Source organism: Patagioenas fasciata, chromosome 8 (genome assembly GCF_037038585.1).
Source record: "Patagioenas fasciata isolate bPatFas1 chromosome 8, bPatFas1.hap1, whole genome shotgun sequence".
Lineage (NCBI taxonomy): Eukaryota > Metazoa > Chordata > Aves > Columbiformes > Columbidae > Patagioenas > Patagioenas fasciata.
The window spans coordinates 5,857,554-5,877,929 of record NC_092527.1 but is presented as its reverse complement, the minus strand read 5'-3'; the positions used below and the strand labels follow the sequence as shown (position 1 = coordinate 5,877,929).

At 45.7% G+C, this 20,376-nt stretch overlaps 1 protein-coding gene across 12 annotated transcripts in view; it reads right to left on the bottom strand.

Annotated features, from left to right (window-relative positions):
- PCDH15 (protocadherin related 15) overlaps window positions 1–20,376 on the bottom strand; it is a 684,798-nt gene that overhangs the window by 169,646 nt on the left and 494,776 nt on the right. For all 12 annotated transcript variants that reach the window (XM_071811575.1, XM_071811571.1, XM_071811570.1 and 9 more), the window contains one exon: window positions 1,084–1,290. In XM_071811575.1, coding sequence (XP_071667676.1) covers window positions 1,084–1,290 — 207 coding nt within the window. The remainder of the gene's footprint in view (window positions 1–1,083; window positions 1,291–20,376) is intronic.

Sequence of the window (20,376 nt, the reverse complement as noted above, 5' to 3'; positions counted from 1 at the left end):
ACAATGCACTGTAAATATAAACTCGTACCCAATACCTGCACACTTTTCCTATTCCTATAATAAGCAACCTACAAGATCCCATTAATTTCATGAAAGAAAACTGCTCTGCTTTTAACAAAAGCGATGCTGACCGAGAGTATCTCAGCAATACCAGCAATCATCAGCAATGCCTGCTGCTGATTCCCACGCCGTACCTTTTATCCGGCCCCTACATTTCCACTTGCATTCCAACAGATTTTTATGAATGTCCATACATTGACGGAGATATTTTAATGGATAGGAAGGACATACTCTACGTGAGACGGGGCTTTAACACAGCTTCCAAGGACAATAAATCACTCTAATGCAGACAGTGATGTAGAAAGCAGCATTTACTGACAACGGCCTCTCATGTTTTTCAAAAAGAATGAATTTACCTACGTCAAAAGTAAAACTTTCAAAACCAGAAGATTCTTTTCAGACTATCAGGTTGAGAACTTTAATAAAGAGTATTGGCATAGACTATAAATATTACTGCACAACCTGTGCCTACAATTTAGATTTCCTTATGTACCTGAAGATAACAAGAGAACAAAAAAAGAGCAAAGGGGACAACTGGAGAAATGACAGTAATTAGAGGAAAAAGAAACATTATCGAAAAATATGTAATAGCAACGACCTTGGTTAAAACAGAAGAAGCATCAGCCCTAGAGGCACAGTATTGTTACTGCTTGGTTACTATTCTTATCTAGATGCCAAATCTTCATTATGAGTAATGTCAGTATCAGAATCCGGGCACAGCAAATGGATTTAACTTGAATTTCTCCTCCTCCTCATTTGTTCAAACTCCTACTTCTCTCTCCCATTTCCCCCCACGTGTGGCAGATCTATCCTTCTCACTACATCCATTGTCCTTCTTTCCCCTTTCACACCAAGCATTCATCACCCCTAAAAGAACACGATCTTAAGGAGAGCTCAGTAAGACTCAGATTAGTTTTTCAGTTCAGGCGCACTTTCTAATCTATTTGAACTCAGAACAAAAACCTTAGAGAACTCTAAAAATAATAACAAAATAGGGTGACACTCTGAAAGAAGGAGCCATACCTCCTCCACATCGTTGTCCAAGACGAGGATCTGCAGCGGAGCAGTCAGATTCTGGCTGTCTGAGATGGTGGTGCCCACCGGGGAGGACTCGAGGATGAAGCCTTCATAGGTGGCTCTGGTGAAATACGGCTTCTGGTTGTTCTCATCCAGCACTTCGATGTGCAGGTTGGCAAAGGCAGGGAGGGGGTGTCCGTTGTCTTGTTCAGCCTGAGAAAACACCGCCTTTGTCAGAGCTCCCAGCCAGCTAAAACCATTCATACAGCTACTAACTGGTGGTGGCTTATATTGAAGACTTCCAGTCCAGTTCTAAAAATCACATTGTGCGGATCACCCTATTATGAAGCTCAGCATCACAAAAAACAGAAATACCAAACAAAAATTAGCTAGGTGAACAAATCCATCACAATAAGCTTTACAGAAGTCCCGGTGAAACTCGGAGCTCCACAGCACTCACACAGAATTCCTTCAACCATCAGCATTGAGAGGTGTGGAAAATCCTCAAAGGACAACTGCTGATTGTATCACCCACACCCCCAGCAAGAGTGGTAATGCGAAGGTGGCGACAGCAGACGTGGAAGTAGAAAACAACAAGGAATTTGTTCTTTAATTTATAAAGAGCAAACCAGTTTTAATTCTAGTCCTGCACAGGTCCCTGTAGCAAGGCCATAGCAGGGCACTGTCTGACAGTCTCTATTTCTACGGCTTCATTGCCCAAATCTGTATGCACACAGACCCTGGGACGGCGACAGTCGTGCCCTGTTACGTTTCTGCAGATGTGGGAAGTGTACTGTGCACTAAGCTCCTGAGATGTGAAAATAGTTCAGAACTGAGAACACAGTACCTACGTTATTGTTGTTCACAGTACTTTAGTTCACAGAGATTTTATTTTTGCTCTGGTATTTCCCCCATTTCCAAAGAGAGAATTCCTCATTTTTTTAAATCCAACATCCGAGGAGCCTTCTGGAAACATGCCCTTCGGATTCCATCTGCTGGTTATTTTTAATTTCTTCTTTAGACATAGCTTTTCTTCTGTTAATTCTGTGTAAAGTTTTGCTTTGTTTACCAAGCAACAACAGTATGCTGTCAATGAGAAAAGCTTTCATTTCCAGAAAAAAGAAATATAAACCTCAAAATTGTGATTATGTTCAAAGCAGGTGATGACACCTTTAGTCATTCAAAACAGTCCTTAGGAAAAAAGTATCTTCCTCTTTAAAACACATCACAGAATCACAGAATGTGAGGGGTTGGAAGGGCCCTGGAAAGCTCATCCAGTGCAATCCCCCCATGGAGCAGGAACACCCAGCTGAGGTTCCACAGGAAGGTGTCCAGGCGGGTTTGAATGCCTGCAGAGGAGACTCCACAACCCCCCTGTGCAGCCTGGGCCAGGCTCTGGTACCCTCACCATGAAGAAGTTTCTTCTCATATTTAGATGGAACCTCCTGTGTTCCAGTCTGAACCCATTACCCCTTGTCCTATCACTGGTTGTCACCGAGAAGAGCCTGGCTCCATCCTCCTGACACTCCCCCTTTCCATATCTGTAACCATGAATGAGTCAGCCCTCAGTCTCCTCTTCTCCAGCTCCAGAGCCCCAGCTCCCTCAGCCTTTCCTCACACGGGAGATGCTCCACTCCCTTCAGCATCTTGGTGGCTGCGCTGGACTCTCTCCAGCAGTTCCCTGTCCTTCTGGAACTGAGGGGCCACAACTGGACACAATATTCCAGGTGTGGTCTCCCCAGGGCAGAGCAGAGGGGCAGGAGAACCCCTCTGACCTACTGACCACCCCCTTCTAACCCACCCCAGGTACCACTGGCCTTCCTGGCCACAAGGGCCCAGTGCTGGCTCATGGTCACACTCCTGTCCCCAGGACCCCCAGGTCCCTTTCCCCTACACTGCTCTCTAATAGGTCATTCCCAGGATGACTCTTGACCAAGAGAAGAGCAACAGTGATGCTGGTGCAGATTTAAAAGCACCCACCAACCTGTCTCCTCATATCTGGTTATTTTTTGACTTGGGAGGATAAGGTACATCTGCCAAGTGGATTTACGTAAGCAGGCACTAGTATCTGAAATTAATAAGGCTTTTCCTAGGAGATTAATTTTTGTTAATGAGAAAAGACTGTCTTGAAGAAATCAGGAGTTCTGCTAATTAATTCACTGACACATTAAGATTTCAGTAACCAGGTTGCAGGAAACAACATATTTATCTCCTGCTGTTCTTATGTGTTTCTAGGATACAGGACGCTACCACTGATCGAACCACAACTGACTCATATAACTAAGACCATATTAAGTATGAATATCTCCCTTTTTTTTCCCTTTTTCACAGCCAGCTTGAATTATCCATATTCAAATAAAACACCCAAGAGGAAAACAGCACACTGGGCTCCAGTCCACCCAAGGAGACTGATGCTTCTGGGTGATCCCCAGCAATTTTCAAGAGATTTGCATTAACTGAGAAACTCTCCCCTTCACACCTGTCATTGGAAGAGAATCACATAAACTGGTTTTATTAGCATTTCGTTAATAGCCTTCCAATTGCATTGAATTTCATTCAGTGGAGAAGCACTCGAAGATCCCTTGGGGAATCCTGTTCCTGCACAAGTTGAAAGCAACATGTTTGAAGTCCAATAGAGCAGTAGCTGCCAACAGCACTGGACACTGGATAAGTGATCCCCAAATGCTGAACAGAATTTATTGAAATGAGATTTGTTTTGAAGCTGATGTTCCACTCAACAAAAATAAATGTTGTGTGTAAAAACTAACATCGCCATAATTACTTGTAAGAACTCTGGCTACTGACCCGGTAGGATGAAACTTCAAAAAGGTCCTGATACAGAGTTTTTGCCTAAGTTAACATACTGAAAGTATGAAAAAAAGAATCTCAGAAAAAAGTCTGCTCTATGAGCAAACAATACAGACTCATCCGATTCTATTCGAGGAGGAGATGGATGTTTGAGCTTCACTAAATACTTTGTTCCATGTTAAGAAATATGGGCCTTTTCACAGTTTACACACAACCGTTGCCAAGTTTCTTTACAACTAACCTTGATGTTCCTTGCAACTGCTACCAAGAGATTCTAAAGAGAAAAGAAAAGGTAAAGCACAGAGGGTCTCAAATTCTTAATAGTCTGAAGTGCCGCAACGGTCTTGATTTAAAACATAAGTGAGCACAGACCCTACCCCGTGAATATTCATCTATGAAGGTGTTTCCTACATCACTGTCGCAGCACTGCAGGGTCTCTCTGAAGGAAAAGACCGTGCTCCAAACTACATACGGTCAAACACAAAGAAGGATAAACCCTCCTAAGGCCGGACTTAAAATTTTAGGCCCTGGAGACCAAAACTATGATAGAAACTATTCCTTCCTCAGAGGACACTTCACAACTCAAAAGCACTTCAGCTTTGCACGTGCTTTCCTTTTTGTTCACTGCTCAAAATAATTAACTCTGGCCTCCACACTTGGGGACCGGACAGAATTAGGCAGAAAGTCCCGGTCACTTTCCAAATGCTTGTTGCCTGTTGCAAGCATTTCCCGCACCGGGACACAACTCAACTTCACTCTTTCAATGCCTTCGCGAGTGCTCAACTGCGAGGCCGCCATGTGGAAAGCACCATGTCCAGCTTGCCTCTTTTGTCATTTTGGTTCCAAAGACACCTATGTTTAGGGAAAAAAATTAGAAAAACAATAATACTAGTAGTAATAATAAAAAGAAAAAACAACAGGTGCTTTTGGGGGCAAAAAACAAGTGCTGAAATTCTAAGCAACTCCCAGCGTACTGTCTTTTAATGCTTTTGTAGTAGATTTGTAAAATCCGCGCTTTTCTCCAACCTACCCACTTGTGTGACTGTCAGTAAAACTCAGTTGTACAAGTTAGTGCTACCACTACATTGAAGCTGCTCTGACCAATACAAAGGATAAAACACAACCTATGCAGACAAAAGCAGCCATTTTTTAATCCTTACAGGACACATTGACATGTTAAACACACCAGCCCTATCACTCATAAAGCTGAAAGATGCAAGTTCTTCATCTCTTTGAAAAGAATGAGCTGAAAGCTGGAAGGAGAACAAACTGTTGGTTTCCTTACAAGGCCTCTTCCAGAGCTGTTCTGCTTTGTTCCAGAGCTCCTCTTTATCCTTTTGGCCGTCACACATAGTGATGGGTCTGACAAATCAAATTAAGAACTAATGAGGAAATTAGTACAACGTTAGTCACAAATGCTCATTTTTAAACAACACGTTTTAATAAATTATTTGCTCGAACAGCCACTTGATACAAAGAATTTCATACAAAACATGAGAATTGATTTGGTTTTATATACAATATGAACACATTCCCAGATGTAATGCTTGTCTAGGAGCTGTTCTTATACATTTCATGCACACCCTTCCCAACTCTCCAAAAACATATAACAACTGTAATATTGTCAATTTTGCTGCATTCCCCTATTCCTTAACTTTCACTTGGGTTTGATCTTGGGGGTGACCCCTCCTCCCAAAGATCCCATCTGCTCAATACGACAAAATAACATCTGCCCATGGCACAGCACTTGGGCACAACTGACGGGTTTCTGTAGGGTGGAGAGGGAAAGTCAATGAATTCTACAATAAATCCTGTTGGAATTAAATTCTGGATACATTACCTTGACCTCCCCCTAAAGACCATTACACAGCAAATTGAGTGATAATCCTCAGATCTGGAAAAAAGCACAACACTGGTAGCACAAACTATTCCCATATTCCTCCGTTCTGTATTTTTCTGGATTTGCTGGTGAATCTGGCACATTCACCCACGTAACAGCATGTTTCTGAGAATTTTAAAAACTCCTATACTGCCTTTCTGATCCGGTTAAAACAGACAGGGTTTGTTCACCACAACAATGAAAAGACTGGAAATAGAGTGTCTAAAATAACAATACAACTTACCACAGACCTCCTGAACCCCAATAACGAAGGGAGGTTATCACCACCTAATCAATAACTGGGCCAAAAATGCCTGAAAACTTAAAAAATAAAAGCGCCAAACTAAAAGAATAAACACTAATGGTGAAAACAGACTAGCTGCACCAATATCAGCCCTAAGAGTATTTCTTGGAACCCATGCGACAAATTTGGTCCATTAAATGAACTTTTCCATGCACTCCTCAAGCACAGGGTTTGCTGAACTTAGTGCCACCAGCCTTTTCTTCTTCGCTACCAAAGTTTTTCATATTGCAGTGAGGTCCTGAAGTCATTCTCCCCCGTGCTAACGCAATTTTCTTAATTCCCTGAGCAACTTAATGTTTTTCTTCAACAAACTGGATTTTAGATGTTGTTCTCCTTGTGCTGCTGGAGCCTAAGCCTGTTATACCCACACCAACCAGGTTACCTCCCGGATATTGGTTCTTTAAGAACGTGATCAAATCATTGCTTTTCCCTGCAGGACACGGTATGCGAAACGCACTAGGTGACAACAACGCACCTGAACTTTTGTTGTCACTCATGAACTGTGAAGAAGGAACTGCTGGAGAGAGTCCAGCGTAGGGCAACAAAGATGCTGAAGGGAGCAGAGCATCTCCCATATGAGGAAAGGCTGAGGGAGCTGGGGCTCTGGAGCTGGAGAAGAGGAGACTGAGGGCTGACTCATTCATGGTTACAGATATAGAAAGGGGGAGTGTCAGGAGGATGGAGCCAGGCTCTTCTTGGTGACAACCAGTGACAGGACAAGGGGTAATGGGTGCAAACTGGAACACAGGAGGTTCCACTTAAATTTGAGAAGAAACTTCTTCATGGTGAGGGTGTCAGAGCCTGGCCCAGGCTGCCCAGGGAGGTTGTGGAGTCTCCTTCTCTGCAGACATTCAAACCCGCCTGGACACCTTCCTGTGTAACCTCATCTGGGTGTTCCTGCTCCATGGGGGGATTGCACTGCATGAGCTTTCCAGGGCCCTTCAACCCCTCATATTCTGGGATTCTGTGAAGCAGATGAAAATTTCCTTTGACAGATAAATACAATTTGGAATTTTTATTCTATGGCTATACTGACTTTTTAATAACATCCAAAAATCACGGCTTACTTGGAAATACTTGCGTAGAACTATAGTGTGACTTTCATTTCCTCCAATTCAACGATAATTACACCTATACTCCAGCACACAATTACATAGCTTGAGGTTGAGATAAAGCTTGCAAAATATCTGCACCATCATGCATTCAACCCCATGCGAAAAAAAATTGCCACAGCATCCTCAGTATTTCAGTGTTCACGCAAAGCAAACAAAACCTACAGTTCACTATGGATCTAAAAGCTGCCCTTTCTGTAAGTTGAACGAGCTTGTTCTGCTGCTACTGGAAGTCAATGGTGGGTTTAGAACTGACGCGTCCATTCAACCCTGCTGTAATAAGAATCACGCTAAAATCTCCTGCCAGAAAATACCAAGCTAAAGAAGACAGAGAGAACTGCGAGCAGGTCCTAGAGACTCTCACGGGTACCAACCAGGGAGCCGCCCTCATGCATCCTGTAAATTATGTCATTTTTTCAGTCCTGTTACCTTCGCAAAAAGATCCCTGCGAGATCTGTAAATGTCAAATTGACTTGCCGTGATTTCTTCCAGTCTGGCACCCATGTCCTTTCCAAGCACCACCACGATCCCTGCCATTGATTACACCTCAGCATTTCCACAGCTAAAGCACAAGAAATAAGGAAAAACCCCTGGCAAAGCCATTTGACAGGAGATGGAGCACCGGAGAACTGCAGGCAGCTCACTTCAGATTTCCTATTTAATACAAGAACAAGGAAAGAGTCCAGGAACTTCAGACACTTAAACTTTCAATTGACTTCAGGCTGCAAAGAAATAGAAACATCATATAGTATTTAAACCAACATAATTAAAAAAAGGAGCAGTCAGCACTGATAAAGGACGGCCAGGTCTGACAAAGTTGCTTCTTTTAAGCGCCCAACTGATCCGGGAGTACAGGTGAAACTAGGGACGTAATTTATCTAGATTTAGGGTAAGCTTTAGGATTGCACATCACACACTGGATTAATTTACAAGGTCAGAAAGCACAGCATAAGGGAAGAACTACTGAAATGGATTAAAAACTGGCCGAAGGACAAGAAGCACGGAGTATCTTTAGAACACAGGAAAAAATTGACTTTATCATCAGTGAAGCTTGTGATGTAGCAGTGAAATGAAATTGGCACATGATGTGTCTAGACACTATGCTTAAAAGAAAAAAAAACCAAATATAACCTTTTTTCTTCACGTATCAAGGATGGCTGCGGTACCAGTGGTGCAGTGAGCAGGAACACAGGTGCCTGCCTTTCCAAGCAATGAAACTCTTGCTTCTGCCCTTCGGGTAAAGAAAATGCCCACTATGAAGTCATTATGTCAAGTTCTAAGTGATGGAAAAGTTTTAAATGAAAACAGGGAAATACAGCTATTTCTGTAAATAAAAGACCTTGCAGAACTACCATGTATGGATTTTAATATTTTCATTGCTCTGTGAGTGATGACGCCCAATTCAGGGACAATCTTAACTCACAATCACCAGTCTTTTTAATGCGTATCTGTGACAATGCTCTAAAGGCAACAAGAAACATCTACCATGTTGAGATGCTGCTAAAAGGGCGAAAACCTTGCTATTTTCAATATATGCATTTTAACTTTGGAGAAAGACCGATATGGAGAAGCATTTTATTGATGAATAGGAAAGGGTTTGTTTCAGTTCTTGCTCTATTTTGAGGCAATCACTGTTTCCCATTATAGCTGTGACATCTCTACTGTTGGGAAAGAACAGAGGAGACTCTTCAGCTGCATTTCAAACGAGAGACAAAAACAAAGCAGATCCAGAACAAGGGCAAAATATTTTTGGAAAATTATATTCGTCATGGAGTCTTTTATTTTCCACTCTGTACTCAGAGAAACTGGAGAGACAACAATGTTATTTAGGAAGATGAGCTTTTTAACATGTAAGTTACTTTCTAGAGACCTATTTCAAAGTTTTCTCTAAGTCCTCAACAGCTGTGGCCCACACATGGACTTCAAACTAATGTAGTTAGCATGTTGATTAAATCAAGTAAACAGGGCTGTGTGCTGAAATCCTTACTTGCACCACTTTAAAGTTTAGAAGAGCAAAAGAAAAAGCACAAATCCTCTTAAATGCAAGAAAATATATTCGTTAAGATGCACTGGAAGAGGGGAAATTTAGAGCTACACTGAACCAAGACAAAAAATAAAGGTCAAAAGATGCATAGAGCCCAGAGACCAAAACCGCACGACAAAAACTGGACGCTGACATTACTGCAAAATCCTACCAAATATGGAAAATATGAAGTGTCTGAAGCGGTGAAACAAGTTGGATAATTCAGGACTTTTCCAGTCTCAAAACCCATGGACTTTGGACCATTTCTGTACCAGCAGCACAGGAATTTCCAGTCTAGTGAGCCCCACATGTCTTCTCACTACCTGTTAGCATTGTGTTATTCTGAGACTCAAAGGAATATCGTAAGAATTGTACAAGATCAGACCAACAATCCATGCAGTGCAAAATCCTGGCTGCAGCCGGAGACAGAAGCCTAGAGAAGAACATAAGCAGCTCACATTTCCCTTGATACTAACAGATTTTTCTTCCTCGAGCCAGCTCTGCCTCCCCTCGAGCCAACATCAGCTTCCAGCCCCACATCACTGCCTGTCAAAGCAGACAAACTAAATTAGATGAAGAACAACCTTATTTTGACTGTTTTAAACTCGGTACCTGCTTGTTTCATTTGGTAACTCCCAGCTCTTGCACCACAGGAGACAACGAGTTCCTGATTGCTCTTCACTCCCAGAACACTACACTTTACGTGTGTGTGTCAGCTCTTCTTCCTTCCACTCCAGACATGAACCCGCTTCACCTCTGCTCTGTCCTTTTTATGAAAGCGATCAAAGCCGCGTGCTCTGGTCAAGGCATACACAGCCTGGATCTGTACAGCACTGCCAGGATATTTTTCTCTGTTCTCTATTTTTCCTAATGATTTCTAACATTCAATTTGCCTTTTTGGCAGCCACAGCTCCCTAAGCCAACCTTCACACTCAGTTATCAGTTACAATGCCAAAATCTCATTTCCCAAGCCAAGCCAGAATGCATCACTTTGTGTATAAGGCTAGGATGATCTTTTCTGACTTGTCTCATTTTATTTTTAAGCTATGACTAATTCCAGCAGCCGTGCTGTCACTGACTCATTTGCTCTCACAAAGTCCGTCTGCAATTCTACAGTCAATCCTCATCTTTACCACCAGAACAGTCGGAGTGGGGCTACAAACCTGTGCCAAGCAGCTAATGAACCCAGGACTGGGCAACCTCCAGAGATTCCCTCCAATCTCGGCAGTTTTATGATTCTTTAATAGCTCGGGATCATAGTAAGCTTTTTTATTTCAGTATTTCAACCCTTGAGGTCATTTGCAAATTTCTTAAAAAGCAAAAGACCCCAGTCGAGTGCTGGGCTCGATGACCTGGTTTTTAAAATAGTCTTTGCTCCATGAATAGATCATGCAAAACATGGCATATATCCACTTGACTTTCTGCCTCCCAAGTGCGTATTTGTCCACAGTTTGATCCTGAGGGGGTTGCTGAAGCTCTTTTTGAGTAACGCAGTAAACTTTCACCAGCCTTGAGAGATCAACAAAGTTCCCAACAGGAACAGAGAAACCAATTAACCTCCAGCGCATGTTGTAGGAGAGCATCACTTTCTGTCATTCCTGCCAACATCTGTATCACGGAAAATCATGCATGTTGCAAAGGGCTTCACTAGACTGGAACAGTCCACACTCTTGCTGGGAGTAACCCTAGGATCCAGAGCTCCTCCACTGGAAAGGAAAAGTGGCCTTTCCAGTTCCCTGGGTTCTTGGGATGGGCAGGAGAACAGGCAGACAAACTGATGCTACACCTGCATCACAACAACACTTATGTAATCAGACATGTACAACCAGCTTACTCCAAGCTCCTGTCTAGCCGCAGCCCATAGAACTGCCATAGTCGTCTAAAAACTGGAAATCACGCTCCATTCCAAGATTCAAGCCCGAAGAGCAAGCAGAGTGGTTATTACCGCCGGGAAGTTCAGCACCGCTCCTCGCAGGATGGGACCCCAAACCAATTTTCCTGTGGCACTGCAATTTCAAACAGTTTGCTCAGCCCTGACCCATGGTGCTGACCTTCTGTCACCCCCTAAACCACCGGGAAATGCAATCCCGCTGCACAATTGTTTCTGCGGTATTATCTGTTGTGAGGTTAATGCCACCCTGGCTGAAACACCGCCTGGGAATAACAACTTTTGAAGACAGGTACAAAAGATACAGCAAATACTGTGTAAGGATGTTCTTCAGGATATCCTGCACAACTGCATGTGCTGTTGGAGAACACTTCTGATAGCAACAGAAGGCACCAAAACCAACTGTGACACAAACCAATTCTTTTTGTAAAAGCCTGTTCCCTAAGAACCGCAAACCTCTCGGATCTAGGAAAAGTTGTATTAAAAAGGTCACAAATATTATTTGTAACTGGGAAACTTATTCCCCACCCTCCTCTCTTTTTTTTTTTTTAAATCTAATCGGAGTTTCTATTGAGATGTCCAACCTTCATGAATCCGTCCTAATTTCCCAATGGCACAAATACAATCAAATACAACAGATAGTCGTATAAGAATTGAGCATAGAGCTCGTAGGAAAACCTACTCTTACTCTCCATTATAAATTTAATTTCCCCAGTACACAGGTGTCCACATGAGATAAACAAAACACTCATCTCTTTTTCCACCTCATTTTATAATATTCAAAGTATTTTCAGTCATTAATGCAAGTATCCCCCATGCTACTAAAAATGGAAAATCAATTCTTGCAAGAGAAATGGAATTTTTATCCTGACTTTGAAACTGACACCTGTGCATTTCCTTTCCACTGGAGAAAACGTCAGGTATTGATTGTTCTAGCTAAATAATGTAGACTAGAGAGACACAAGCACAAAGTGAAGAGGTATGTCTAGATTCCATCAGCCTCAAAATACTGCCAGGCTTTGGTCTATTGCGACTCCCACCAGTTTTATAGCAATCCTGAGTGAACAAAATTCCTGATTCGTCCTTACTTGCTACAACAGTGATGTGTGGAGAACCAGAACTGATTTCTGGCATATATTATCAACCGGTTTCGCCAACAGCTGATAAGAAAACACTTCCCCTACCTGCTTTACTCTGTATTACTATTCCTATTTTCAGCAGGACTGCCGCAGCTCGTAACAGATATGACAAAATTTCTGTAATCACAGAATCCCAGAATGTGAGGGGTTGTAAGGGCCCTGGAAAGCTCATCCAGTGCAATCCCCCCATGGAGCAGGAACACCCAGCTGAGGTTCCACAGGAAGGTGTCCAGGCGGGTTTGAATGTCTGCACAGAAGGAGACTCCACAACCTCCCTGGGCAGCCTGGGCCAGGCTCTGACACCCTCACCATGAAGAAGTTTCTTCTCAAATTTAAGTGGAACCTTTTGTGTTCCAGTTTGCACCCACTGCCCCTTGTTCTATCATTGGTTGTCACCGAGAAGAGCCTGGCTCCATCCTCCTGACACTCACCCTTTCCATACTGATCCCCATGAATGAGTCACCCCTCAGTCTCCTCTTCTCCAGCTCCAGAGCCCCAGCTCCCTCAGCCTTTCCTCACACGGGAGATGCTCCACTCCCTTCAGCATCTTGGTGGCTGCGCTGGACTCTCTCCAGCAGTTCCCTCTCCTTCTGTAACTGATGGGCCACAACTGGACACAATATTCCAGGTGTGGTCTCCCCAGGGCAGAGCAGAGGGGCAGGAGAACCTCTCTGACCTACTGACCACCCCCTTCTAGCCCACCCCAGGTACCATTGGCCTTCCTGGCCACAAGGGCCCAGTGCTGGCTCATGGTCACCCTGTCGTTCCCAGGACTCCCAGGTCCCTTTCCCCTACACTGCTCTCTAATAGGTCGTTCCCCAACTTATACTGGAACCTGGGGTTGTTCCTGCCCAGATTCAAGACTCTACACTTGTCCTTTTTCTATTTCATTAAATTTCTTCCCGCCCAACTCTTCAGCCTGTCCAGGTCTCTGGATGGCAGCACAGCTTCCAGTGTCAGCCACTCCTCCCAGCTTGGTGTCATCAGCAAACTTGCTGACAGTCACTCTATTCCCTCATCCAAGTCACTGATGAATATATTGAATAGTACAGGTCCCAGTACTGACCCCTGAGGCACTGCACTAGATCCAGGCCTCAACTGGACTCTGTCAATAACATGGCTGCTGGTTCGTTTAGAGGAGGATCACTTCTTGCTTTACAAGACCCTGAACTAATCTAAGAAGCCATGATGGTTTGAAGTATTTTCTAAAGCAGTAACTCTTTAGTGCCAATATTTACCGCAAATCTCCCCAGGGGCACATTCTCTGGGCAGGACTGGCAGCCCTTGTGCCACCTAAGACCTAAATTACCACTCAGCCTGAGTAATTTCATCACAATCTGGTCTGTTAGAGGTGTGGTAAATTCGTCCGCAGTGTAGCATTTCACAGTATCACAGTATGTTTGGGATTGGAAGGGACCTCAAAAGATCATCTAGTCCAATCCCCCCACGGAGCAGGAACGCCTAGGTGAGGTCGCACAGGAATGTGTCCAGGCGGGCTTTGAATGTCTCCAGGGAAGGAGACTCCACAACCTCCCTGGGCAGCCTGTTCCAGTGCTCTGTTACCCTCACTGAGAAGAAGTTCTTTCTCAAATTTAAGTGGAACCTCTTGTGTTCCAGCTTGATCCCATTGCCCCTTGTCCTATCATTGTTTGCCACTGAGAAAGAGCCTGACTCCATCCTCGTGGCACTCACCCTTTATATATTTATAAACATTAATAAGGTCACCCCTCAGTCTCCTCTTCTCCAAACTAAAGAGACCCAGCTCCCTCAGCCTTTCTTCATAAGGGAGGTGCTCCACTCCCTTAATCATCTTTGTTGCCCTATGCTGGACCCTCTCCAGCAGTTCCCTGTCCTTCTTGAACTGAGGGGCCCAGAACTGGACACAATATTCCAGATGGGGTCTCACCAGGGTGGAGTAGAGGGGAAGGAGGACCTCTCTCGATCTACTGACCACCCCCCTTGTAATACACCCAAGGATGCCATTAGCCTTCCTGGCCACAAGGGCCCAGTGCTGGCTCATGGTCATCCTGTTGCCCACCAGGACCCCCAGGTCCCTTTCCCCTACACTGCTCTCTAATAGGTCATTCCCCAACCTATACTGGAACCTGGGGTTGTTCCTGCCCAGATGCAGGACTCTACACTTGCCCTTGTTAAATTCCATCAGGTTATCCCCCGCCCAACTCTCCAGCCTGTCCAGGTCTCTGGATGGCAGCACAGCCTTCTGGCGTGTCAGCCGCTCCTCCCAGCTAAGTATCATCAGCAAACTTGCCGATAGTACACTCAATTCCCTCGTCTAAATCATTAATGAATATATTGAATAATATTGGCCCCAGTACTGACCCCTGAGGCACTCCACTAGATACTGGCCTCCAACTGGACTCCGCACCATTGACCACCACTCTCTGGCTTCTCTCTTTAAGCCAGTTTGCAACCCACCTCACTACTCTATTGTCTAGACCACACCTCCTCAGTTTAGCTGTGAGGATGCTGTGAGGGACTGTGTCAAAGGCTTTACTGAAGTCAAGGTAGACCACATCCACCGCTCTGCCATCATCCATCCACCTTGTTACATTCTCATAAAAGGCTATGAGGTTGGTCAAGCATGACTTACCCTTGGTAAAGCCATGCTGACTGCCCCTAATGACCCTCTTATCCCTGATGTGCCTTGAGATGACACCAAGGATAAGCTGTTCCATTACTTTCCCAGGGACAGAGGTGAGGCTGACCGGTCTATAATTACCCGGGTCCTCCTTCTTGCCCTTTTTGAAGACTGGAGTGACATTTGCTTTCCTCCAATCCTCGGGCACCTCTCCCGTTTCCCAAGACTTGGCAAAAATGATGGATAGCGGTCTAGCAATGACCTCAGCCAGCTCCCTCAGCACCCGCGGGTGCATCCCATCTGGACCCAGGATTTATGGACGTCCAGACTACTTAATTGTTCCCTAACCCAGCCCTCATCGACTAAAGCAAACTCCTCCATTAACCTGGCTTCATCCGGGGTCTCAGGGGTACAGGGTTCCCCAGGACAGCCTCCAGCGGAGTAGACAGAGACAAAGAAGGCATTCAGCAATTCTGCCTTCTCTGTGTCTTCTGCCACCAGGGCACCCACCTCATTCATCAGTGGGCCTACGTTGCCTCTGGTATTAGTTTTATCTGCTATGTATTTGAAAAAGTTCTTCTTGCTGTCCTTGACCCCTCTCGCCAGCTGTAATTCTAAGGAGGCCTTGGCTACCCTAGCTGCCTGCCTGCATCCTCTAACAGCAGCCTTATATTCCTCCCAAGTGGCCAGCCCCTGCTTCCATGACCTGTAAACTCGCCTCTTCTGCTTGAGCATACCCAACAGATCCCTATTCAACCACGCAGGCCTTCTGGCTCCCTTCCTCGACTTCCTACGTGTGGGGATGCTCTGATCCTGAGCATGGAAGAAGCAATCTCTGAATGCAATCCAGCTCTCTTGGGCCCCTTTTCCTTCAAGCAGTCTTGCCCATGGGATTTCCCCCAGCAATTGCTTGAAAAGGCCGAAATTAGCCCTGCCAAAGTCCAGGGTTGCAATTCTACTTGCTATTCTGTTCCTGCCACACGAGATGCTGAACGCCACCATCTTGTGGTCACTGCAACCCAGGCAGCCCTCAACCTTTACTGCTTCGACCAGACCCTCTTTGTTAGTGAGGATGAGATCCAGCAGTGCACCTCTCCTGGTCGGCTCCTCCATCATCTGCATGAGGAAGTTATCATCAATGCACTGGAGGAACCTCCTGGACTGTGGCTGGCTGGCTGAATGGTCCTTCCAGCAAACATCAGGGAAGTTAAAATCACCCACAACAACCAGGGCCTGTGACTGTGAGGCCACTCTCAGCTGCGCATAGAAGGCCTCATCAACTTCCTCAGCCTGATCTGGTGGCCTGTAATAGACACCTACAACAGTATCACCCCTGCCAGCCTGTCCCTTGATCCTGACCCATACACTCTCAACGCGTTCCTCATCCGCTCCTGGGCAGAATTTAGTACATTGCAGTTGCTCTCTCACATAGGGAGCAACTCCACCACCACGCCTGGCTGGCCTGTCTTTCCTGAAAAGGGCGTAGGTATCCACGACCACATTCCAGTCATGTGAACTGTCCCACCACGTTTCTGTAATTGCCACCAGATCATAATCTCCCGACCGAACATAGGATTCTAACTCCTCCTGCTTATTCCCCATGCTGCGCGCATTGGTGTACAGGCATTTCAGGGAGCGAGCAGAGCACACCAATTTCTCCCTAGGGGCACAGGAGGCCACCCGGTCCTCATCTGTTTTAGAATGCTGCCCCACTGGGGCAAGCCCAACTACAACCCCATCCCCCTTCGAGCCTAGTTTAAAGCTCTCCAAATGAGCCCAGCTAATTCCTGCCCCAGCATCCTTTTGCCTCTGCGAGATAAGCCTTTCCTGCATAACACTGTCTGTACTGGAGTCTTATAAAACCAGCCATTATCAAAAAAACCAAAGCCCTGCCTGTAGCACCAGTCTTGGAGCCAACCATTTAGAGATTGAATTTTCCCATTCCACCCCACATCGTCACTTGAAGACGGAAGGAGTGAAGAGAAAATCACTTGAGCCCCTGAATCTTTCACCATCCTTCCCAAGACCTTGAAGTCATTCTTCATTCCCCTCAGACTACGGGAAGCAACTTCCTCCCCATCTGTCTGGAAGACCAGCAGCGGGTAGTAGTCTGTCGGGTGCACCAGTCTGGGGAGCTCTCTAGCAATATCCTTGATCCGGGCTCCAGGTAGACTACAGACTTCCCTAAGATGAGGGTCAACCCTGCATATTGGGCCCTCTGTTCCTTTCAGAACGGAATTTCCTATTACAATCACCCTTCTATCTTTCTTATCAGAGGTAGTCTTCACTTGTGTAGTCAACCGCCTCTTCCTATGTGATCTTGTAGGCAGGCTTGGCACCACCTCCTCACCTACCTCTTCTTCAAGATCCAGGGCCTCAAACCTATTACGGAGGGGCACCTGGGGAGGCAAATCAGGCAGGGAGGGGGGCTGCCCGTGATGCCGAACTGGAATAAGCTTCCAACCCTCATCTTCTTTTAGGTCATTTACCTCTGCCCGACAGCGACAAGGGTGGGGCTGTCTCAGGACCTCCGCCTCTGTCCGGGAGGGCAGGAGGTCCATCTCCTTTTCGGGGGTACCTCCCTGGGGCCTTTCCGACCGGCACGTAAGGGTGTTACTCCACCAGTCGATCTCCCTTTCGCACTCCCTGATGGACCTCAGCGTCTCAACCTCCTCCTTAAGCTTCACAACCATGTCGAGCAGATCTTGCACCTGCTCACACCTCACACAAGTAGAGTGCTGGCCTCCCTCCTCCGGCAGCAGCAGGCTCTGGCACTCCTTGCAGCCGGAGACCTGAACAGCCACCGTTTGGGACAGAACTTCAGTCTGCGTTGCCACAGTCTTTTTGAGACATGCTCTCCTTCTGGAGGTGACCATGGTCATCAGCGGTCTGGGACGCTGGCAATAAGTCGGTGGGAATGACAAACAACAAGTGCTCTCTGCACCCCGCTGCGCCAGCTGCCACACCCGCTGCGCTAGCTAGTTGCTCCTCTCTGCACCTGGTGGGCGGCGACTAGTCGCTGCCCTCCCAAAGGTTTTTTCAAGGCAAGGGGAGGAGGTGTGGTCGCCGTCACCGTGGGAACGCCCCCCGCCACGTCAGCCGCTCTCTCGCAATGGCTACCGGGGCTTCGGGGGGATCGGGACCGCCGGGAGTCACGCTGTCCCTGTACGTTTCCCTCTGGGCTTTCTAATCTCAGCTAAACCTCGTAGTCGACTGAACCTCGCCGGCTCTGGCTCTCGCTGCGCTGGCTCCGATCAGCTGACTCCATTTCTACTCATCAGTACTTCGGTGACTTTGTGTAAGCACATCAAGCCTTCAGGAGCCCACTTTGCAAACTGATTTTAATAGAACTGTCAGGTTAGATTTTGTCTGATTGATAAATAACCGATGTTCAAATAGGAAAGGATCAAAGTGCACCAATTTGATTAATTGTCGTATTTGTTTCATGATACATATGCTTAAAAAACAAAACAAAACCTCGCTGATGCTTTTTAGAGCTAGGAACAGGAACGTAGTCTCCTGTCTACATAATGTTGGCAGCCTTACATATTTTAGGTCTCACACAGACTATGTTATTAGTTACAGTATTATTAACACTGGAAAGGCCTTAACACGGGAGTGTAGAGTCTTGAATCTGGGCAGGAACAACCCCAGGTTCCAGTATAAGTTGGGGAATGACCTATTAGAGAGCAGCGTAGGGGAAAGGGACCTGGGGGTCCTGGGGACAGCAGGGTGACCATGAGCCAGCACTGGGCCCTTGTGGCCAGGAAGGCCAGTGGTACCTGGGGTGGGCTCGAAGGGGGTGGTCAGTAGGTCAGAGAGGTTCTCCTGCCCCTCTGCTCTGCCCTGGGGAGACCACACCTGGAATATTGTGTCCAGTTGTGGCCCCTCAGTTCCAGAAGGACAGGGAACTGCTGGAGAGAGTCCAGCGCAGCCACCAAGATGCTGAAGGGAGTGGAGCATCTCCCGTGTGAGGAAAGGCTGAGGGAGCTGGGGCTCTGGAGCTGGAGAAGAGGAGACTGAGGGCTGACTCATTCATGGTTACAGATACAGAAAAGGAGAGTGTCAGGAGGATGGAGCCAGGCTCTTCGCGGTGTCTACCAATGACAGGAGAAGGGGCAATGGGTGCAAACTGGAACACAGGAGGTTCCACTTAAATTTGAGAAGAAACTTCTTGATGGTGAGGGTGGCAGAGCCTGGCCCAGGCTGCACAGGGAGGTTGTGGAGTCTCCTTCTCTGCAGACATTCAAACCCGCCTGGACACCTTCCTGTGGAACCTCAGCTGGGTGTTCCTGCTCCATGGGGGGATTGCACTGGATGAGCTTTCCAGGGTCCTTCCAACCCCTCACATTCTGGGATTCTGTGATTCTCTTTAAAGGCTCTATATCCACATGCTCCTGGAGCCAGCCTTGCCGTTGGCACGTGGCAGTTGCAGTGGGACACACACACAAATACCTGTTCTTTTGTAAAGGCCCCGTTGCTTTGCAGGGAGTGCAAGGGACGAGAGCTCCCGTAGGAGGGCCTGTAAGTTTGCATCTGGCTTATCATCAAATATCTTCTGGAGACAGCAGGGAGGCTGAAAACTGGCATTTCGTATTAGGAAGTTTAGCCTTTTCTATTGTCTACCTATTTGAGAATTCAGCGTTTATCAGCAATGCAGTTTTTATACCAACTTTCCACCAATTTCCTGTCTGCCTTACTTCATGCATTCTCATTTTTATGTATTGACTTAACTACCTTTTCCCTGTCACTGTTTTCTGTAATATTTTGGCAGGAAAAAAACGTGATCTCCTGATATCAGAGGGAATATTTTAAACATTAAATTTACTGAGTCCTGCAAAAAGAGCTTATTTTCTGTTTAGGGGAAGCATCACACATTGCACCCCTCCAGATAAAACAGAATCACATTCAAAAGCTTCAACACTGTGAGAAATGCAAACCTGAGAATGTGCAACACACGAATCTGAAGCTTCAATCCAGTACAAGTCGGAGACATTACACCAGTTTAAAAAGTCCCTGAAGAACACAGCATTAAAACTTGTATTTTTCTAGCAGGTGGCATATTATCATTCTTACAGACTGAGAATTTTCCTTATTATCCCCTTGACTGCACATATAACACAGCAATATGAACCTAATAATGCCTATAAACACTTCCATTAACAACAGAGTTTGCTGTTTACCTGCAGAGAATGTGGTACCAGAGCAGTGCAATTGGTTAAGTGATGTCTTGGGCTACTGGATATGGGTGCTGAAGACCAAACAAAGCACTAAAAGGCTTTAACCCATAACTTCTTAACATTTAGATGTTAATCCACCTCAGTTTCTACCTGAGTCCCACTGACAGCAGAACTCCAGAACAGGAAGGAAGCTGAAAAATAGATTATTATAAAAAAATCCAATCGCACATTATTTCACTCTAAGCGTATACAAGCTTTGTACTTCCATGTATACATAATCAACTGAGGTAGGAAATTAAAACGAGTATTTTAAAAGCTGATGAATTATCCAAAATTCCTATACGTTTCGATTTTGATCCATTTTGTG